The sequence below is a fragment of the Phlebotomus papatasi genome, chromosome 2, assembly GCF_024763615.1.
Source record: "Phlebotomus papatasi isolate M1 chromosome 2, Ppap_2.1, whole genome shotgun sequence".
NCBI classification, from domain to species: Eukaryota; Metazoa; Arthropoda; class Insecta; order Diptera; family Psychodidae; genus Phlebotomus; species Phlebotomus papatasi.
In genome coordinates, this window is record NC_077223.1 from 6297628 (window position 1) to 6321149 (window position 23522).

The window sequence follows — 23522 nt, forward strand, 5'->3', positions numbered from 1 at the left end:
GTGGTTAGTTTGGATGCATTTCAATCGGTCGAAGCCACGTTGTAGTTGGAATTTGTAAGAATACTTTAGTGTGGAGGTGGGGAAATATTTTTTTCACGCATGATTGGGCATTTTTACTAACTTGAGATTGAATTTTCTGGACAGGAATCTGTGCAATAGTCAATGGAATAGATTTCTCGTGGGTAGAAGGACAATTTTATTGGCAAGAACAATGGCAAATACGGCTGAAGTCAGTGCCAAGATGAACAATGTCGTGGAAAGGTGAGTTGGAATTTTTTGAAGATTGGGGTTTTTTTATTGATCGGGGATTGTTGGAGCAGATTTGACAATATTACCAAGTCAGCAGAGGACAATAGGAACTATCGAGGGCTGCTGCTGAGTAATGATATGAAGGTGCTGCTGGTAAGTGATCCAACAACTGAACGATCAGCTGCCGCGATGGCAGTTGACGTGGGGCATTTGAGTGATCCAGCGGAAATCCCAGGTCTGGCTCATTTTCTTGAGCATATGTTGTTCCTGGGGACTGAGAAGTACCCCAATGAGAATGACTATTCGACGTATTTGGCTCAGCATGGGGGCAATTCCAATGCATCAACTTATGCAGATATCACAAAGTTCTATTTTGACATCGTTCCGGACAAGTTGGAAGGGGCTCTGGACAGATTTGCTCAGTTTTTTATAGCTCCACTTTATACGGAAAGTGCGACAGATCGGGAGATAAATGCTGTCCATTCGGAGCATGAGAAGAATGTTCCGATGGATTCGTGGCGAGTGAGACAAGTTAACAAATCCCTGTCCAATCCTAGGCATCCGTACAGTAAATTTGGCACGGGGAATAAGAAGACTCTCGATGAGGATGTCAGAGCCAAGGGGATTAATATCCGGGATGAGTTGTTGAAGTTTCAGGATAAATGGTATTCAGCCAATATTATGAGTTTGGCGGTTTTTGGCAAGGAGGAACTGGATGTGCTGGAGGAAATGGTGATTTCCAAGTTCTCAGAGGTCGTTAATAAGGACGTAGTGGCGCCTACCTGGACAGAATCACCGTATACGGAAAATGAATTGGGTGTGAAGGTGAATGTGGTTCCTGTGAAAGATACTCGTTCCCTGACCATAACATTTCCCTGTCCGGATCTCGAGAGCCTGTACAAGTCCAGTCCGGATAAGTACATTACGCATCTACTGGGGCACGAGGGTAAGGGGAGTTTGTTGTCGGAGCTGAAGAGTAAGGGCTACTGCAACAATCTCATGGCAGGATACACTCTGGCAGCTCGTGGCTTTGGATTCTTTGACATTGTGGTGGATCTGACGCAAGATGGCTTTGAGAATGTCAACGATGTCATCCTCAACACCTTTCAGTACATCCAAATGCTGAAGACTGAAGGAGCTGTACGGAGGATTTTCGATGAGTATCGTCACATTCTCGAGATGCAGTTTAGGTTCAAGGAGAAGGAAGGACCTCTGTCTCTTGTGTCCAGTGTTGTTCATTCCATGAGAATACTGCCCTTTGAAGATGTCCTCTCAGCTGGATATTTCATCAGTGAGTGGCGTCCGGATCTCATTGAGGATATTCTCAAGTACCTGGAACCGCAAAAGATGCGGGCAGTTGTTGTTGGTAAAAAGGTCGAGTCAAAGTGCGATAGAACAGAATTTTGGTATGGAACAAAATTTTCAGTGGAAAATTTCCGGCCAGAAGAACTCAAAGCATGGAGTGATTGTCAACTCAATCCGCAATTTTATCTGCCGGAAGAGAATCTTTTCATCCCAACGCAATTTACAATAGCTGACCTGGAGGATGATGTAACAGACTATCCCACCATTATCTACGATACAACGCACATTCGTGTCTGGCATAAGCAAGATGCAGAATTCCGAAAGCCAAAGGCTCTCATGAATTTTGACTTTTCCAGTCCGCTCGTCTACTCAGATCCTCTCAATTGCAACCTAACCCATCTCTTTGTCATGCTCTTTCGGGACCATCTCACTGAATATCTGTACAATGCCGAATTGGCAGGTTTGAGGCTAAATGTAGGCAATACCCTAAATGAGATCAGCATAAGTATTAGTGGTTTCAATGAAAAACAGAAACTTTTCCTCCAAGATATTCTCAATGCCCTCTATAATTTCAAAGTGGATCCAAAGAGATTTGACATCTTCAAAGAGAAATACACCAGAACACTCAAGAATTTCGAAGCTGAACAGCCATATCAGCATGCTGTCTACTACCTCGGTGTCCTCCTAACGGAATTTGCATGGACAAAGAAGGAACTTCTCGATGCCACAAAAGCCACCACACCCGAAACACTCCAGCAATTCATTCATGATTTCCTCTCGCGTGTACATGTTGAATGCCTCATCTATGGCAATGTGACCAAGGGAGATGCCATGGATCTGGCATCAATTATTGAGGAACGCCTCAAGAAGACAAATTCCGTTACACTACCCCTCTTAGCGCGACAGCTCTTCCCCAAGCGTGAGTATAAACTGGGCGAAGGCCGAAGTTTCCTCTTTCGCAAAAACAATCAGTTCCACATGGCGTCCTGCACACTCTTTTACATCCAATGCGGTGTTCAAAGCGATGTCAACAACATCTTCACGGATCTCGTGGTGCAGATCCTGTCAGAGCCGTGCAATAATGTGCTCCGGACGAAGGAACAACTGGGCTATATTGTCTTCTGCAGCGCCAGGAAAATAAATGGTGTCCAGGGGATTCGGATGCTAGTGCAATCGTCGCAGCCAACAGCCTTTGTTGAGGAGAGGATGGAACTTTTCCTGGATTCAATGGTGGTAAGTACAACACCTCAACTTGTTGCTTCTCACCCTCTCTCTCTTCCCCCTACCCCATAAATTTGATCCGGCTCAGAAGGAAGCTTAATGCACTCACTAAAACCATCATTCTGGTCAAAAGAATAAGAATAAAATCACATTTCTTAACATTTTTCTGAAGCACACTTTTTGACGTCAAAAATTCTAAAAAGAATGAGACGCCATATTGAAGGCGTCAAGTTTCAATATATTGCAACCCTAAAATTACCCGGCTGGAACAATGATGAGAAGTCATATCTAACTAAGTGGATATTTGTCAGGAATAAGTCAGAGTTTAACACTTGGAAGGACCCTAGTGGCAGCCGCTGCCAATTTAGTTTTCAATTTTATTTTTTATATTGAAGAATATATCATTTCGCCTGGAGGCCCGATTGAATGCATGCAGAATTTATCTGGCTATTTTTTCGTTATAAAATTTTTAATAAAAATTAAATATTAATGTAAATATATTGCAAAAACAAAAAAAACTGCACTCGGAAGGACCAAGTGGCAGTTGCTGCCTTATGCATTTTATATGGGAGTTTGACGTTCTGCACATGTAATTTTCTTGATTGTTAGTGTATAAAAGCCTTAAAAGAAGAAATTGAAAGTGTTTTTGCTAATTATTGAGATGAAATATAGGGAAAAGTGACATACCTTTAAATGCGTCAAAATCAGAATGCTTCAACTTTTCTCTTATTTCCCAAAGCTAAAAATCCATTTTGTTAAGCGAAGTTAATAGAAAATAGTTAATAGTATTAACTATTGTTCATTAGGTAGAATTTTTCCTTTGAAAAATAAGAGAAAAATTAAAAATTCAAAGGCTGCCGTATTAAAAGGCACACCACTTTCCCTGACTCCATGATTCTGATAAAGATGAAAACATCGAATGGCTAGAAATCTTTAGATACAGTACCCAAAGAAATGAAATTTCTGGTTCAGACACCAGAAAAGAACTGACTAAAGCTCTGAATGTTAAAATGTAATTAAAAATATCAAAATATTATGTAAAATTCGATAAGTGGCAGCGGCTGCCACTCGGTCCTTCCGTGACAATTTTAGTTAGGGTTCTACGAAGTGGTAATTAATCATATATTCAAATGTGAGATTTTGGCCTCAATTCTGAGACCAAAATCAAAATCAAAATTTCAAGCTGTCAAATATTTCCAAAATCAAGATTTCAAGATTTTCCACAATTAACGAAACGTCACTTCTAGAAAATATCTTCATTTCTCTGTTGAATTTGTTGAAATTTCATCATATAAATTAGGAAAATTAATTATAGGACGTATTAAAGAATAAATGAGAGGCCATAAACGGGAGCACAGGCAGTGCAAACCAAACTTTTGACCTGTGATAAACCGAGAAATGCTTATGCATGATGTGATTATTTTACAGGTATCTTCAGGGTGGTGTACTTCGATATGTACATCTAAAAATACGTACCATTTCGATTAAATTACAAAATCAAATTACAGTATTTTTTTAAAATATTTCTCTTTTTGTACCATCTCCTATAGAAATATTCCTTATAGAAACTCTTCAAATTGTCAGTATTTTGAAAATTCCAAGCACCTCCCAAGAGGTTCTTGGAATTATTTCAAGAAAACAACAAATTTGACGTCTTGAAATCTTGAAATATTGGTTCCAGAATTGCAAATCTTGATATCCACACGGTTTGTGTCTTGCATTTCAAGATTCCAAGAAATTTGTCAGATTTGACATCTTGATCTTGATTTTTTGATTTCAGAATACCCTTTAAATTTTCTTGATCTTGCTCTCAGAATTGAGGACTTTATTTCATTTTTAATTATCTGATAGAGAAATATATCTAATACACTGTAAAATGTGTAGAATTTACTTCCAACAATTAGGGTCGGAGGAACGTCTGTTCGACAGGGAACCCCTATTGACACTTTTGCCAAAATATTAAAAATTATTTAATGTATCTAGTTATCTAGTAAAATATAAGTAATACAATGTTTTTTCTGTAACATACCTTTTACTATAAACAGAAATGTTCAAATTTCATTTGGATTACGATATGGTTCTGCTTCTGGTTATGTTACAAAAATGCAATGTTACGAAAAGTTACAGAAATTCTACAAACAAATTGATTATAATAATATTATCTTCCAATTTTTCATCATGAATAATGTAGTTTTTTTTAATTGAAAATAAAATTGTTTTATTAAAACTTTATTGTCAGCGGTGTCAGCAGTTCATTAAAATGTTCATTAATTAAACCACTTTTAGTTGTACTTTTGAATAGGAGATATTTGGTTTTAATTTTTTAACAGAAATAATTCATTCTGGTAAATTGCATTAAAGTATTTTCCTACCTGACTACTCCTGCTACCCCGCCAGCTTTTCTATATAGAAAGAGGGGTTTATTGTTGAAATTCTTCCTTTCAGGAACACATTGAGAATATGCCAGATGAGGAGTTCCAGAGGCACAAAGATTCTCTGGCGGCAATAAAGCTGGAAAAGCCACGACAGCTAATGTCGTGGTTCAGCAGGTATTGGACTGAGATTGGTCTGCAACAGTATCATTTTTCACGTGGACAGGCTGAAGTGGCTGTTCTCAAGGGAGTCACCAAGGAAGCTTTGTTGCAGTACTACAAAGATTCTATTCTTAGAAGTTCGAAGCGCAGACAAAAATTGGCCATTCATATCATCTCATCGCAATCTGAGAATGAAAATGGAGGAGGGCAGGATAATGAAATTTTGCAGGACAATGTAGAAGTCGTGACGGATCTGTCTACATTCAAGTCCAGCAAGGAACTATATCCAGTGGTGCAACCGTACATCGATATCCGGCGAAAGGGGGCTCGAAGTAAATTGTAATAGTGGTTGGAAATTTTATTCACTATTTATTTACCGAAAAATTGTTTTTTTTTTATTTTATTGTTGTCGGTTCTTCGTCGAAAAATATCCACTTTTGAGTTTTCAGAGAGTTTATAGAATTGAGTTGAATATATTTTTCGATATCTGCCGAGCACAGGTAAAAGAAACAGTGGTTTTAGCATGTTTTTGCTGAGTGAATCAGTCAAAAATATGCTGACTGGTTAGTAGTTCTCTAACAAAAAGTGTTAACCAAATAGAAATGACACTGCCTTGCTAGTGTCGCTTTGAAGTTAACGGAATTCAGCTGAAAATACTTATGTACAGTAGGTGTCAAAAGTTTGTTGCCTCATGTATGTTCGGGAAACCAAGTGCAAAAAACGACAAAGAAAAGTACTTTTTAAAATTTTTCTTTTCGCGAATTAGTAGCCTGTAATTCGTAGATCTTATTTATGTATTTCGAAAAAAATATTTCATTTTATTTCATATAAAAAAATTATTGTTTTCCAAAAGTTGTTCATTTTTCATTCGTCAAAAGTTTGTTGCCTCATTTAAAAAGTTACTCAAAATGGTCAAAAAATGCAACTAACTTAACTCTTTCCGGACCACAACATATACAGCGAACGAATTTCAGTAAAACTCACTTTATTTTAAGTCTTAGTGGTAAAATATGATACTTTTGTAGAGAAAGATTTTTTTCCGCCTCTGGGAAATTGGAAAACTCATGGGAACTCTCGTCCCCTAAAGAACGCAAAGGATACAAACTTGGACAAACTTCAATTTTCCAAAAGCCAATAATATCAATTTTGTGAATTATTTTTGCTTGACAAATGACTCCTTTACAATGTTGTTCACTAAAACAAGAAGAATTATTGACCAGTATCTTGTGGGATGTCCAGGAAGTGGTCAAGCAAATTCCTGCTTGCCAACAGATTCCTCAAAATATTTCACACAATAACACTATAACACATATTTCTCTCAACACGATGTTATTGCAGACACATTAAGCTTTCTCAAGAGCCAAAAAAACACTTCCTGGACAATCCGAATTCACCAAAATCAGGAAGAATAGGAAAAACTTCCTTGAAAGCAATCTCCCTCGATGCCAAATGTCAAAATTATCGGCCATTTTGGCAAAAATGTCGCTCCTGCTTGGAATTTTCTTACAAGGTTGGTGTCAAAAAGCAAATGGCGGGGATTGGCGGGATAACCTTACATTTGACCTCTAGATTTTTGGGGACGAGAGTACCCATAAAGTTTGAACAAGGCTTTTGAAAATTTAAGAAAAAATAGTTTTTCGAATTTATGCAATCTGTAATTGTTAGTTATCATACTTATTGGCCCCGAGAGGTTTTTCCTTATTCTGGTCTAGAAATATCAAAAAAGTCACAATATCTGCAAGGAAGCAGAAAATCGAAAATTCACGATTTTTGGCCAAAAATATCTTAGCTCAGGAGTTAATTGGGATCCTGCAAAAAATATCCTAGATTTGGACATCCTTATAGTTTGTAATTATCCAGAAGAATTGGATTTTTATCGATTCTAGATCTAGATAGTCTAAAAAAAAATGTTGTTTCCATGGGTACCCAGAGTCCCAAAGGAGACGAAAGAGTTAAGTGGCCGACATAGGGTAAGTGTGCCAAATTTCGGCATAGTTGCATGCAAGCGTCAAATTCTCAAATTTGAAATATAATATTTTAAATACAAATTGATTTTTTTTATTCTTTCTTTTGTAATAGTGTTGCTTGGAACCTTGTAAAGAGTTTACCGTATTTATTTGCTCTAAAATCATTCTTAATACATTTAAAATGAATAAAAATGTAGACATAGCTTTGGTGCCCTATTTCGGCCACCTTCATTCTCATAGTTCCTTGTCCTTCGGGAATTCTTCCAATATCTTTTTCACGTCATCTCGTTTGTAGAAGCTACATTTTTTGTTATTCTTTTGCATTGCATAATCTCTAGAGTACGTAAAATCTAAAAGTTCATGGAAATTCGAGGAACAAAAAAGGTGGCCGAAATTGCAAGCTGGCCGGAATTTGGCACACTTACCCTACAGCCCCTTACCTTATGTATGTTTTCAGCTGAATTTAAATCGGTTAGCATTTGGTACTCGATAGTTGAAAGAAATTCGTGGTCAGCCGGGCTTTCCAAAAATTGGTTTATTATGGCAACACTACAAAAAATGGCGGGAAATTATTCCGCGAAGCACCCTCAAAGGTAAATGAGAATCTTGATCAGGACGACATCATTGCGGCAGTAGGAGCTGGATAAGATGGCACTGTTGGGAATTGGGAAGCCACTGTTGATGCTGAGGAATTCCTGGGAGATGAGATCACTCTTTGCACTGGTATGATCGAGAATAGCAATTTTGTGCTTGAAGAACTTCTTCGTTTCGATTTCCTTGAAAATACTTCCCGTTTCGAGGATGATGGAACTGTTTCCGGTGACATCCTTAGGTGATTGCTCCAGTTGCAGGTAGAGATAGTCTCGTTTGAGGTGATTTAGCTCTGCTTTCACATGCAAATTCTGTCCAGAAATAACGAATGTTGGACTCTCCACTTGGCTGATGTTCTTCTTCAGCTTTTCCTTGTAGTGATCAATACGCCAATAATACGTAAAGATCTGGGTTTCTTGTCCAGAGAGGATGGTGTTGTTGTACTTGTGGATCTCAGATTCGCGTGTGCTTGAGAATTTTGAGGGTAGAGACTTCAGCAGGAAAGGTTTTCCTGTTGCCGCTGGGGTTTCTGTTGTGAAGAAGATACTCTGTTTTGTGGTGATTTCTGGGATTTCATTGAGACTCTCTGGGGGCGTCGATGGGGCAGGTGGTGAGGTAACTTCACTGGAAGACTGCTCCTTTGCTTGATCGACAATTTTTTGGATATTGTGGTAGATTGTGGGAGCCATGTTGACTGGAGGATGAAGGAATTGATTGTGCTGCATGAGATTGTAGTGAGGATTCTGAATTTGACTCAAAATCAGGCGAATATTGTAGATTTCTTGCATCAATTTGGACTCTAGGTATGTAAAGGCCGTATAGAGGCTGTCTATTGGACAAAAAATAAATTTTAGGAACAGAATATAAGAGAAAAATGAATTCTCTCACTTGATTCACAAATTCCCTCGAGTTTTGTGGTGAGACTCGCCTGAGCGGAAGCCTTAACATCTCCAGAAGTGATAGTACACTGAGCCAGCTGAGTCTCTGTTGGTTCTGAAATTGAAAAAGTGCATTCCTTGAGGATTAGAGATTAGAGAAGAATCAAGCAGAATGCGCGCGAAAATCCAAATCTTCCATCTGGCAACCCGTCTGCGCGCGCAAAAGTATAGCCGCGCGCGGATTATTTATTGCGAACACGTGAATGCTCCCAACGGAAAAATTAATAATTTCATTATTTATTATTCACAAAGTGTCTATTTTTACATTAAAGTCTAATATTACGAAAGTTGTAGGACTAAATGGCCCATTCAGGAAGATTAAATTGACCATTTCGATGGTGTCAGTTATTTATAGAGCCAACTTCTTCACATTCAAGGAAGTCAAAGAGAGAGGAAAAAACATTTTTATTGCCGAGAGGGTGATTTTTCCGACTCTTTTAAGGCATTATCACCACAAAAAAACCTCCCAATAGCTCAATAGATTCACAGAGATATTTACCATTTGTCGCCAAGATGGATATTACTGATCCCAAAAGAAGTAATGAGACAAATGGTAATTTCACTGAAAGAAGCATCTTTACTTGATTTGTTAAGGAACTTTTCTTCTTCACATTTAATCACGGATTTATGCACTTTTTTTACAGCTCTAGAAACACTCTGGGATATGCCACCAACACCGTGAGATGACGGTACACGACTGAAGATGTTGACAAAATAATTATTTTATTTATATTTCACGAGTTGATTTTGAATGCCAGCAAAGAAATGTATCCACTTTTCACGAGACTTTTCAGAGCCACTAGCATTCTTTCATAATTTACGATTTCTTGCTACGGAAGCTAAATTCTATGTCTATCTATAATTCTTCTGTGAAATGTTTCGGCTTTTCGGTTCACAATGGCGATCCAAATGATAACATTCAAATAATAAGTTACCCACATAGCAAACTTTCGCGGAAATTCCATTGGAAATTTTGCATCAAATTCCGCTTATTCCACGGAATTTGACGCTAAATTTCTGCAATGTCTTCCATGGAATTTTTCCTAGGAGAGGCCATGGAAAATTTGAACAACATCCAATGGAAATCCTACGTCACTTTCTATTAAAAGTCCATGGAAGGTTTGTATGGAAAATCAAACGTGAAACATCCGTGGATTCCGCTGGAATTTTCCATGGAATATTCCAGAAGTTTTCCTATGGATTTTCCATGGATTTTACCGCAACACGCCCCCTGGGGGCGATTTCTTGGGGAAAATCCAAGGAACAATTCCACGGAAAATTCCACTACATTTCCATACAGTTTTCTAAGAAAATTCCACACGTTTATTTCTTCGCTTTACCGCTAGAAAATGTTTGTGGCGCTACAATATGCATGAATTATTTTGCTCGCAAATTTTATGCAAAGAGATCTTAGTGATTTCTGGGTTATAACATTATGAATTATGCGACGCTGCGTTTTGTATAGATAATAATGAAGTGATAACAATAAACAGACTGTGGACCTGAAATACAGGTGTTTTCATTTCATGGAATGTATTTTTGTATGAAAATATTTTTTTGTGCGATAGCTTTTTCTTATCTAAAGTGTAAATTTGCTATCGCTGATTTAATAAAATATATCAAAGTCCTCGTGAAATTTACTATTTTTTTTAATATAGGGAAATGGAAATATTAGATGCATGTGACAGCTTTATTTGTTCTCCATTTTCTTTGGTGGAAAAATCCATGTTCAATCCTCATAAATTTCCTGGGAAATATTCCACACAAAAATCCACTATAAATCCGTGGGAATTTCCTTGGAAATATACCATGGAGAATTTCTGTGGAATTTACCAAGGAAAAATACTGGAAAATTCCCAGGAATTTTTTCTTGTGACTTCTTATTCCCCTTTCTTTTGCTATGGGGACAGTGCCCGCTCTGTAATCCGGATGATTGGCAGACAATATGACAGATGTCCGCTTCTCCGTATGGATTTTTTGAATTTGTTCAACTGAAAATGTAATACAAGTTGTTTTTTTGTAGAATTCGAATAAAAATTTTAAAAAAGATTTAAAGGACATAATTAAAGAATTCTATGCTATTATACTTCATTTATTAAACAAAAACATCACAGGATAATTCATTTTCATTGCTGAACACACATGCATACATGACCTTAAAATTATTTTGAATGTAACCGTCGAGAACTCGTCAGGATTACGCCGATCCAGATTAGAGACCGGGCACTGTAGCGGACATTTTTTAGGTTATGTTAAGCCTAACCTCAAAACGTCATAACCTCAATCTTAAAATATCAAAACGCATAAAATCCATAAAGCAGACCCTTGGCTACACCGAGCTCTTCGATATTACAGGGAGTAATTAACTTTACGGTAAATTGAGGTAGCATGATCAGACCAAGACAGTGTTTTAAAAAACTATCCCCAGGTTTGTCAGCTGATCAGCATATGGAATGATTTCTCCGTGAAGGAGTAGGTGATAGTAATGGTGGAAGATTTTTTAGAAATTATCAGGACTTGTGATTTTTTAGGATTCAAGAGAAGTTCGTTGGTGGGCGACCAGAGCTCAATTACCCAGCGAACACATTTAACTAAAAAAATACAGCGTTTTCAGCATGTTTTTGATGAAAACTACGTTTTTTAGTCGAGTCAGAGATCTCATCCGCACAAGACCCAACGGCCTTGCCCATTGCGCCACTGAGATCCCCATTGGCCTGTGAGAATCGAATAGTCATTGCAAGAAGCTCTATGAAGCTCTTAGTAACTGATATGAATCGAATTTTGCATTAGTTCTTCCGAATTTACCATTCAATAGACTTTCTCTCAATCGGGCATATATGGGGCAAAATGTCATCCGAATTATCGCGAGAGACTCAGGCATTAAAGTCATTCTAAATTCCACAAAAAGCGCAAAAAATATAAAGAATTACGATAAAACAAGAGGAACTACAGCGAATTTGAGAAAATTTGCTTCAAAATCAAACATGGAAATTGTCAACAAAATTTTTCGCCCGATTGAAAAAGAGCCGATTGAGCAAGGGTCTACTGATCATTTTAAATTTGTCATATGACATTGTCATACTGTTACACAATTCCCCTGCAGGTAGAGTTTAGGACGTAGAAAATTGAATGGTAAAAGTTTATGATAATTTATTTTAACGTCATAGTTTATTTAATTTTTAATATTTGTTGTTAAAGTGAGGCTTGTTTTATATACTTCGTGAAATGACTCGATTTGACCAAAATTAAAATCGATTATTATTATTTATTGGTCGGTTTATTATTGGACTGGTCGGTGGCGCGTGTGTATTCCGTCACTGTGATCCGATACTGATTTGATCTGATTTGATTTTCTGACCTTCGTTTGTTATTCTCTTTTTGGGTTTATCTTGTTTTTATCTTATTTTTATTTTTTTGTCGGACACGTTAGAGTACTTCATTTACGGTCTTGGTTTCTATGTATGTTGTGATATCTTGCTGCATTCTTATGGCCAACAGCTAGTATAGCTAGGCCTCTATTCTTATCATTAACTTAGGCACTCATGGACAAACTCAGGATTCAATATAAAAATGTAAAAGTGTAAACCTGACAAATATAAATATAAATACAATACAATTTATTTATATTTATTGTTTTATTAACAATTATATATTATGTTTCTTAAGCCTTTGTGAATTGAAGTTCATCCTCTTTTTCAGATTGGCATAAAAAATATATTTAATAAAATCATTTCTAAATCATCAAAGCGAACAGGGCTGAACAGGGCAAGCATAGTAAAATATTTTTTAATTTCTAATTTTTGTTAGTTCCGTAATTTTTTCCAGCTTTCTTGAAATTTTCTTAAAGATTAAACGGTCAAAAATCAAATTTAAAAGTTTGGAGACTTTCAAAGTTGTAAGCCCCCTGGTTTTGTAGAAATTTCTTGTAGTGTGTTTTTTTTTCTTCAAGTGCAGGCAAGCCAAGATGTTTCAAGTATAAAAGGTGGGCCATATCGAACTGCCAGTGACGTAGATACTTTTACCCGACTGGTACAGTGTCGACAACTCAGATTTGTCAAACATTTGTAATAGAAAAATAAGAATCGAGTAATGTTGCAAAGATTAATTAATTTTCATTATAAGTGAAAATATATTTATTGTTCCTCGGCTAATGAACTTCAAATAAGTATAATATGATACATTTTGATTTAAAAAAAAACATCTTTTTACTAATATGACCACATTGGGTATGATATTACAATTGCCTAGGATAAAATATCGTCCATATATGCCATTAAACTCAATCATTTCCTTAAATCGATTTTCCATTGTTAAATTTTAAAATTTAATCTTATTTTGCAGCTAATATGTTTAAAAATTGCATTCATTGTACACTTCTTAGTCAATTTTCAATTTTATTAAGTTTTTTGAAAAATTATAGACTATACAGAAAAAAAAAATTCACAGCATTCTAGGCAAGCTAGCCTTACCGGCCAATTCAATGTATGGGGTCATGGAGCACCACATTTCTCTTTTTACATCGGATTTTATAGTTTCCATATCGATAAAATGGTTTTTTCCAACAATTTTATTATCAAAGAAAAAGTAACACTTCAGAAAAATTAAATTTTTTTTCGATAGTTTGTTTCACTAAAATGATAGTTCCAATGAGTGTATTAGGCCCAGGCTTATAAATAATACCTCGTTTAATGTTTCGACAGCAATATTTTCAGAAACTGTTCGAGATTCAGAGGCATGTACCTTCACATTCGAATGTAAAAATTGTACCATATGCCTTGGAACAAATCGATATTGCTTTTTTATTTGTCTTGTAACAAAAAATTAAGAACTTTAAATACTAAATGAGGTAAGCAATGGATCTTAATGAATTACAGATTCTTTTTGTGTAGCAAAAATTAAGATTAATTTTCGATTTTCCCGGAAAAAGATGGTAAAGTCTGAACTGCAGAGAGCATTTTCCCTAGCGTAACTTTCTCTTTGTGAAAAAATTATTTGATAATATTTTTATGATTTAAATTTAAAAAAAAAATAGACCAAGAATCAGAATATTGGGAGATAATTCCAAAGTGCGGTGAAGTGCCAAATCTTTTATAAAGAGTACAATATCATACATGAATAAACAATTGAATGGGTTTTACCACAATGAAGACTACAATGATCAAAAAAGGTCACGTTTTAATCCAGAATAGAAATTATGCGAATAACGCAATTAATTCTTAAAAATTACGAATATCGTAAATATTTATCTCTCAAGTATATCAATATTCAAAAAAAAAACTCGCTAAAGGCGAGAAAATGCCAATTTTGTCTTAGTGAATTCCCCTCGTTGGCAAAATTTCATCAGGTGATGACATTTTATAGGTTTCGGGGCATGAAAATTGATTAAAAATCACAAAATACTTGTAAATGTAAAAATAATGGATAAAAATTAAGTCATATAAGATCCAAAATAGTCGTAAAATTGTACTGAAAGAACCATAAGTTGAGAATTCAAATGCTACTTTAAATTTCTTTTCTGAATTGCTCTTGACAGTTCTGAAAAAAACTCATTCCTGATACATACGTAACGATGTCAATTTTAGAGGAAAATTTTAGAAAGTGTTGGAAAAAGAATAACTTAATAAAATAGCTTTTTGTTAATAAAATCAATGAAAACTAATTTTAAGATTTTTCTTGTTTTTTTTTCTTAGTTTAACACAAAACAAAAAATGTGGAAATCTTAATGGGGAAATGGATTTAGAACCATTGTAGAAGTCTTACGAAATTATAGAAAATTTAATTTGCTTTTTGTTTAGAATATCTGAACTCGACATTTTATATCAATTTGGTATTCTACGTGATTTATAGAATTCTGTATCATTTTGCTTATTCTAAGTTTTTTCCAAAGAAAATACATTAGTATTGAAAGTTCTGACACATTTGTGATTTGCTCATGCAATGTATGGTCTGCCGGGTTTCGTGAAAATAATTTTTGCCCAATGGAATTTTGTGGCAAAAAAGTATGAGAAAAACAGAAACAACATCAAATATTAGTTTAATTGATAATAATAGTCATTTCTGTTAACAATTAAACTAATAATTTTGATATATTCCCAACATTTTATAGAAAAGTATTCGCATGAGATTTTGGCGCGAGTCACGAACAGATGATTTTTGACATAACCTCCAAAAAGTATCTACGTCATCACCAGTCCGATCTGGCCCACCTTATTACTTTGTTATTTGTTTTTATCCATCTTGAGTGCACAGGTCTTCTTTGAACTCCTCTCTAATGATATCCAACTAAATATCTTCGTAATCTTAAGTAAAAACCACAATTTTCCGCAGAAAATCTCGCAGTGAAAAACCCAAAACAAAACGCCGCATTTACTTGACACTCTACTTTGCGATGCCAGCGCCTCTGTGACCCAACACTTGAACAACATTTAAGGAAAAACGTTTTTCTACTGGCCGTCGCCAGGATTTGAAAAAAAAAAACGTCGCCAAGATTGGTTTTGCTTTTTATCTCTTTCGCGTCATTATAGGGTCGACCCGGGGAAAAAACAATTTTATCGGTTTGTGCACGACATCATAATAGAAGGATGTAAGATTCTTGGCTAATTTTCTCAAGACTCCAGATATTCAGGAAAAGAAAATATTTGAGATCAAAAATCACGAATTTCGAACTTTGTGAAATGACTTTTCTTTTTCAAATTTTTTTATATTAATTTATTTTTTTCAGCAAAAAGTTCTTTAGAAACTCAAAATAGAATATCCAAAGATTGTATATTGCATATTTTGATATAATAAACTACTCTCAATTTTCCAGAAAAGGGTGTAGAATTTTCCGGGTCATATATGACCCTATTGTCGGCAAGGGTAACAGTATTTTCGTCCCAAACCTACAGCGAAATGCAGTTGGGACATTGTTTTTCTTTGTGAAATGCAGGTGGGACATCTTGCTCCTGGACATTTCATCTTATATCTGATGAATTATAACATATTTTGCAATATTTTACAGTATTCTGCAAGCGTCTCATATTGTGCAATTGTATTGTGTGTGAATAAATATGTGGATAAGTTTATTTTTGCCAAATACCACTCAAAATATTGTGACAGTGACTGTTCAAGGGATTACCAAGAAGATTCCTTGAACAGCAGGAGTACAGTGTTCATCAAGACAATCCAGTTTGCCATGGTTTTGGCCAAATTAATAACTTCAAGCAAAAAAAAAAACTCTTAAAAAGCCCGTGATATAGATTTTGAAAATGGTATGTGTACTGTACACTTCCCTTGAGGACAACAGGGTCATAACCCGGGGTTTTTCCGAGTTTTCACGCAATGGAATTTTTTTTTCCTCTCTGAACTATTATATTTGATCATAAAGCATTAGGAAAAACTCAATTTTACATGAATTCATCTGCTGAATAAAAGTGGGACGCGAAAGAGTTAAACAGTATCATTTGTATAAAATACATATCTGTCTCACATTAAATCAGTAAGCAAAGCATATCTCGTGCCTAATTTATTTTTTTAATCCTTTTTTTCTTAATATTATTAAAAATATTCTCAACAATAATGTATTAAAGTTGAAGCAAATCAATAGTCAAACGGTTAGTATTTTGCAGAGTAGATTTATTCTATAACTTTGATAATTCAAAATTTTGATTTAAAAATTCAATAAGAATAATAAGGAAGTAAAGTGTTCAATATTGATCGCTTTTTTTAACCCTCAATATCAAATCATACACTTTAAAAGAAATCTCGCGTTTAATTATTCCTTCAATTTTCAATATGTAACAGAGATTGATTAATTGAATTATCTCCCCATAGCAAAAGAAAGCGGAATAGGAATAACAAGCGAAAAAATCCTCGGAATTTTCCACTATTTGCCTTAAAAAATTCCATAGGAATTTTCCATAATAGGTTCCAAGGAAAATTTAATGGATTTATGCTGGATTTTTTCTATAGAATACATCCATGGAAATGCTCGTGGAATTTATGTGGATTTTTCCACCAAAATAAAATGGAGAAAAAATGAAGCTGTCACATGCACCTCGTGATTTTACTTCCGAATATTAAAGAAATAGCAAAGATTACGAGGATTATAATATGTTTTACTAAATCAGCAATAACGAATTAACACTTTAAGCAATAAAAAAATATTTTGTAAAAAAAAATAATTTTTTCGAAAATATTTATTAATTAACATAAAAACAGCATTATTTTAGGTTGGCGACCTATTTAATGTAATCACTTCATTATTATCTACACGAAACGCAGTGTCGCATAATTAATTATATTATAATTGCCACATGAATCACTAGAAATGTTTGCGGAAGGTTTGGAAACAAATTCTAAAAGTTGCCGCAACACCATTTTATTTGTTTGACATTTCAGAAAACTAGTGGAAAAATCCATATAAAACACTATGGAAAGATAGTGGAAATTTCCATATGTTTTTTCCAGCTTATCCCGCGGACGTTTCACGTGTGAGTTTCCATATAAATCTTCCGCGGAATTTAACGCTGGAATTCCAGCATGTCGTACTAGTAAATTCCATGGAGTACTATGATTTCCATGGAATTTCCGGCTTTAAATTCCATAGGAAAACTTAGTGGAATTTTAGCGTCAAATTCCAGAGAATTTAGCCATTTGGACGCAAGTTTTCCATTGGAATTTTTGCGGAATTTTGCTATGGGGCTATTTTGATCATCTTCTAATTCCTCTTCTTCACTGTGATGTAAGTTGGCAGCATTGCCAACTGTCAGTTAGTTGAATAAATGCGTTGCTTGAAGTAAGCCATTCTCTGCCCCATAGCAAAATTCCGCAAAAATTCCAATGGAAAACTTGCGTCCAAATGGCTAAATTCGCTGGAATTTGACGCTAAAATTCCACTAAGTTTTCCTATGGAATTTAAAGCCGGAAATTCCATGGAAATCATAGTGCTCCATGGAATTTACTAGTACGACATGCTGGAATTCCAGCGTTAAATTCCGCGGTATTCCGCGGAAGATTTATATGGAAACTCACACGTGAAACGTCCGCGGGATAAGCTGGAAAAAACATATGGAAATTTCCACTATCTTTCCATAGTGTTTTATATGGATTTTTCCACTAGTTTTCTGAAATGTCAAACAAATAAAATGGTGTTGCGACAACTTTTAGAATTTGTTTCCAAACCTTCCGCAAACATTTCTAGTGATTCATGTGGCAATTATAATATAATTAATTATGCGACACTGCGTTTCGTGTAGATAATAATGAAGTGATTACATTAAATAGGTCGCCAACCTAAAATAATGCTGTTTTTATGTTAATTAATAAATATTTTCGAAAAAATTATTTTTTTTTACAAAATATTTTTTTATTGCTTAAAGTGTTAATTCGTTATTGCTGATTTAGTAAAACATATAATAATCCTCATAATCTTTGCTATTTCTTTAATATTCGGAAGTAAAATCACGAGGTGCATGTGACAGCTTCATTTTTTCTCCATTTTATTTTGGTGGAAAAATCCACATAAATTCCACGAGCATTTCCATGGATGTATTCTATATGAAAAATCCAGCATAAATCCATTAAATTTTCCTTGGAACGTATTATGGAAAATTCATATGGAATTTTTTAAGGCAAATAGTGGAAAATTCCGAGGATTTTTTCGCTTGTTATTCCTATTCCGCTTTCTTTTGCTATGGGGTGCGTCTTTGCAAATCATTACATGGTGTCAGAAGCACAAAAACCCTAAAAATGTCTTCAGAAGATGGACGAGATGATGTTGGCGAGGATTCTGGTGCAGTTGGTGGAGGAGTTGCAGATGAGGAGGCTCGTGAAACTCCTGGAGCTGTGGTGAAACAACCGAAACCTTTGAGGTTAGGGCAGCCTCGCATGGATGTGGCTTGGAAAAGGTTTGAAAAAGCCTATGATTTCTATGCGAGAGCCACGAAACTGGTCAAGAGGGATCCTGAGATTCAAGCAGCGGCTTTTATGTCAATTCTGGGGGACGAAGTGGATGAAATTTACGAGAATTTCAATCTTACCGAGAGGGAGGCCAGTGACGTAGATGTGATCAAAAGAAAGTTCCGGAACTATTTTGCGCCTAAAGAGAACGAAGTCTATGAGTCTTATGTCTTGAGGCAGATGCAGCAAGATACGGATGAGTCTGTTGATCAGTTTGTCACAAGAGTGGCTGCCCAAGCAAGAAATTGCAACTATCCGAGCATGATGATCGATAGAATGACGCGTGATCAAATTGTTATTGGAGTAAATAACCTTGATGCACGTGAGAAGTTGTTGGAAATCGAGAATTTGACGCTGGATAAAGCAGTTAAGATTTGCAAAGCACACGAGAAGGCTTCCAAGCAAACCAGATTGATTGCCGAAGATATTAAGGCAGTATCAGTGGTTAGGAAAAGAGTGCAAAGTGACAAAAAATCGAAAAAAGATGTCCCAAGTGAGACAAGTCGCGATATAATTGAGTGTAAACAGTGTGGGAGGCAGCATGTCCCCGGGAACTGCCTTTCCAGTGGAAAGAAGTGTTACAAGTGTAATGAAAAGGGACATTTTGCAAGAGTTTGCAAACAAAAGAGAAAGAAAGTGAAAAACATTGAGAAAAAATCTTCGGAGAGTGATGAAGATGACAGTGATAGTGACGGTAGTGAAGAGATCTAGAAAGTGTGGGCTTTGTCTGAATCCAAGAACAGCGATCAGTGGAAAGTGACACTCGAATGCCAAGGACGAAAATTTCAGGCGAAAATTGACACTGGGGCAGAGTGTAATGTGATCTCAAGGAGGATTCTTCGAGGGATGGATAATTTGAAAATTATGCCATCCAGAGTTAAGAAACTCGTTGCTTACAATGGAGGTGTCATTGAAGTGCTGGGGAAGGTGAAACTGCCATGTGAGATCAAGGGACGTAAACATGAGTTTTGGTTCCAAGTCATCAAAGGCCCAAAGAAGACAATTTTGGATGGCAAATCAGCCATTCAAGCAGGATTGCTAGCCAGGATTGACGATCTGAAAGCTTGCCAAGATTTATTTCGAGGGTTGGGCTGTGTAAAGGGATTCGAATATGACATTGATCTTGTGGAACATCCCCAGTTTAAAGTCCACGCGGCTCGTCAAATACCTCATTCGATGCGAGAGGACGTCAAACGTGAGCTCGATAAGATGGTGAAGCAAAAAGTGATTGAGCGATGTGAGGAAGCAGCTGATTGTGTTTCTCCATTGGTAGTGGTGAAGAGAAACGGAAAAATTAGGCTATGCATCGATCTGACGGATCTGAATGTCAATGTGAAACGTCGTCATTTCCCACTTCGAGGAATTGAGGAAATTTCTTCGAGAATTGAGGGCAGTAAGAAGTTCACTCTTCTAGACTGCACAAAGGGGTTTTGGCAAATAAAAGTCACACCAAGAACTTCAAGGATCCTCACATTTGCAACACCATGGGGAAGGTACTCTTGTCTGAGGATGCCTTTTGGACTGGCGTCAGCACCTGAGATTTACCAAAGTCTGATGGTTAGAATTTTGGGAGATATACCAAAAGTGGAGGTGTCAATGGATGATATACTCATCCATGGTGCTGACAGTCAGGAGCTCATGAAGACGACGCAAGCGGTAGTGAGTAAACTCAGAGAGTGCGGATTAAAATTAAATAAAGATAAGTGTGTTTTTGACACTGACTCCGTGAGATTTTTGGGGCATGTGGTCACCAAAGACGGTTTAAAAATCGATCCCGAAAAAGTTGAGTCCATTGAAAGGTTGAAAGCCCCGCATGACAAAAAATCCCTTCTGAGATTTTTGGGAATGGTGACATATGTTGGCAAGTTTATCCCAAATCTCTCGCAGGTGACTGCTCCTTTGAGGGAACTGGTTAAAAATGGTGTTGATTGGGCATGGGAGACACACCAGCAGAAAGCTTTTGAAGAAGTCAAAAGATGTATGATGCAAGCCCCAACATTGAAGTTTTTTGATGTCAACAAGGACGTGACATTGTCGGTGGACAGTTCATCCAAGGCATTTGGAGCGGCATTAATGCAGGATGGAAGACCAATTGCTTATGCGTCAAAAGCACTGACAGAATCTGAGCAAAATTGGCCACAAATCGAGAAGGAGGCGGGTGCTATCAGATTTGCGGTCAGGAAATTTCATGATTATGTTTGGGGCAAGAAATTGACTGTGGAGAGTGATCACAAGCCCTTGGAAGCAATTTTCAGAAAGCCTATGACTCTTGCACCCCCTAGATTGAAGCGTATCATGTATGACGTGAAGCCATATGCGCCAATTGTGATCTACAAGAAAGGTACAGAAATACCACTGGCAGATACGCTGAGTCGAGATTGTGAGCCAATTGGAGATGAAGACGATGATTTTCCAGAGCACCTAGAAATTAACACAGTGTTGTGTATGGGAGCAGAAGCTGAAATAAAATTGGTGCAGGCGACTCAAGAAGATGAAGTGCTCCAGAAATTAAAGAAAGTAATCAAAGATGGTTGGCCAAATAGTCCCAAAGAAGTTCCTGGCTGTCTTCGAGCATTTTTCACATTTAGAGAAGAGCTGGCTTATGTGAAAGATGTGATTTTCAAAGGAGACCAATGTGTTATTCCAGAGAGTGAGAGGAAATCATTTTTGAAGTTATTCCATCATGGGCATTGTGGAATTCAGGCTACATTGAGGAGGGCTCGTGATGCTGTATTTTGGCCAGGAATGACTAAGGATATCACTGAGATGATAGAGAGTTGCCAAGTGTGTCAGCAGACTCAAAGAAAGCCTCAAAAGGAGACTGTTCTTATGAAACCTGTGCCTGAATTACCGTTTCAGTTGGTCGCTATGGATTTGTTTGCTTTCAAGGGCAGAGATTACATTATCTTGGCTGATTCCTTTAGTGGCTATTTTGACTTCAAAAAGCTATCAAGTACCACATCACGAGCAATTATTGATTTCTGTAAAGAAAAGTTTGCAGAACATGGAATCCCGCAAGAAGTGCATTCAGATGGTGGCCCTCAGTTCACGAGTCGAGAATTTAGACAATTTTCAAGGGATTGGGGATTTGCTCGAGTATTTTCTAGCCCATATTTCGCTCGATCGAATGGATTTGTTGAGAGATATGTCCAGACAGCTAAAAAAATTCTTAAAAGATGTGAAATGGATGGGCATGACGTGAAAATGGCACTTTTGATGGAAAGGAATACACGTAGAGAGGGTTTGGATTCGCCCTCGGAACGCTTATTTGGGAGGAAAACAAGAAATCCAATGACGCTGACCGATGATAGTCTGAAACCATGTTGGATTTCGGATGAAGCTCAGAAACTCAGAGCAGCCAGGCAGAAACAGAAAAAGTACGCTGACAGAAGTGCTGTGGACCACAAGCCTTTGCAACGAGGCGAGAAAGTGCGAGTTTTGGATGGAGACATTTGGGTATCAGGAACAGTTAAGGCACCTGAAACAGAAAGATCGTATCACGTTCATTTGGATGACGGGCGATTGGTACGCAGAAATTCGTCATTCTTAAAGCCAACTAAAGTGACGAATCCAATGATGCGAAAGAAGAGGTCAATTACTGTGGATTATGATTCCGAACCTGACGTCGTTGAACAAGAGTCACATGAAAATACAGTCGAATCAGAGACAGAAATTGTTTCTCCGAACGTGATAAATTCCCCAAAAAGTGAGAGAATGGATGGACCAGTCAGGATTGGGAGAACGGATGGGGCTGTAACAACAAGATCAGGCAGAATCGTTAAGAAGCCAGAACGTTTGAATCTTTAAAAATTGGAAGTTATTTAATTTGAGTATATTCCTAAATTAACTTAATTTGTAACTGAAGTAATATCTAATTCCAAATTTATTATTATTGAATTTCTATAAAACTTTCATGTCGATTTAAAAAGAGGAAGATGTGATGTAAGTTGGCAGCATTGCCAACTGTCAGTTAGTTGAATAAATGCGTTGCTTGAAGTAAGCCATTCTCTGCGTCTTTGCAAATCATTACATTCACGGAATCTTACTGTGGCGATATTAATACCACAAAGAATCCGGCCATTATTTTTATCAATCGTTATCTTTGAGATTGGGTCAATCCAGACGTGAAGAACGGTGGGTGTTACCGTCTTCATATTCCACAGTATTATTGACCCTCCACTGGCTTTAAATGCTGGATTAACTGACTTGTTGGGAGAAATCTTCTGCCGTTTGCCCAGTTCTTTGTTCCAGCCAGCGAACGGTTGTGTCTCAACTTTCGAGCAACCATATCCAGTGAGAAGAGTAAAGGAAAATTTTGCTCCAACGTGCTCGGATGAAGACTGGATCATATCTAATCATATTTTATGCTATTCCACGTACATCATTGCATTCACTCTTCTACTCACGCACGCACTCATACTCATTTATCAATTCACCTCATTTACTTAAAGTTACTTACTCAGCATACTTTCTATCTTACATCCTTTTCTGACATGTGTATTTTAAGGCAAATGATCCTGAATTCCATTCCACTTCTTAAAATCATTTTGCGGAGTTATAAGGTAAAATGAGGCAATTTGGAACAATTTACAATTTTGGACATTTGAGATTTTCTCATTGTTTCAGATGAGCAAAAAGAAAACAAAGACCGCGAAATAGAAGAAAAAGACTATTAAGAAGAAAAGGAACAGCTTTTCTTCCTTTTGAATCTCTAAAACACTGAGAAAATCTCAAATGTCCCAAATTTTAAATGGTTCCAAATTACCTCATTTTACCCT

The 23522-nt window shown here is 36.6% G+C and overlaps 2 protein-coding genes across 2 annotated transcripts; one reads left to right on the forward strand and one right to left on the reverse strand.

Moving 5' to 3' along the window:
• LOC129802256 (insulin-degrading enzyme-like) lies at window positions 1-5693 on the forward strand. The gene is made up of 4 exons (XM_055847939.1): window positions 1-76; window positions 145-261; window positions 321-2787; window positions 5221-5693. Exons 2-4 carry the CDS (start codon window positions 212-214, stop codon window positions 5650-5652), a joined length of 2949 nt encoding a protein of 982 aa, XP_055703914.1. The 5' UTR covers window positions 1-76; window positions 145-211; the 3' UTR covers window positions 5653-5693.
• Window positions 5694-7797: 2104 nt separating this feature from the next.
• On the reverse strand, window positions 7798-9489 carry LOC129802268 (uncharacterized). Its single transcript, XM_055847968.1, has 3 exons — window positions 9305-9489; window positions 8756-8860; window positions 7798-8696 (listed from the first exon to the last, which is right to left on the reverse strand). The coding sequence occupies exons 1-3, from the start codon at window positions 9378-9380 to the stop codon at window positions 7864-7866; spliced, it is 1014 nt and encodes a 337-aa protein (XP_055703943.1). The 5' UTR covers window positions 9381-9489; the 3' UTR covers window positions 7798-7863.
• Between the last annotated feature and the right edge of the window lie 14033 nt (window positions 9490-23522).

Coding starts and splice junctions, on each gene's coding strand:
- LOC129802268 (XM_055847968.1), bottom strand. CDS start 9,380: ATGCTTCTTTCAGTGAAATTACCATTTGTCTCATTACTTCTTTTGGGA. Junction 8,861..9,304: donor ATCCATCTTGGCGACAAATG/GTAAATATCTCT, acceptor TTTCAATTTCAG/AACCAACAGAGACTCAGCTG. Junction 8,697..8,755: donor CGAGGGAATTTGTGAATCAA/GTGAGAGAATTC, acceptor TTTGTCCAATAG/ACAGCCTCTATACGGCCTTT.
- LOC129802256 (XM_055847939.1), top strand. CDS start 212: ATGGCAAATACGGCTGAAGTCAGTGCCAAGATGAACAATGTCGTGGAA. Junction 262..320: donor ATGAACAATGTCGTGGAAAG/GTGAGTTGGAAT, acceptor TTGTTGGAGCAG/ATTTGACAATATTACCAAGT. Junction 2,788..5,220: donor TTTTCCTGGATTCAATGGTG/GTAAGTACAACA, acceptor TCTTCCTTTCAG/GAACACATTGAGAATATGCC.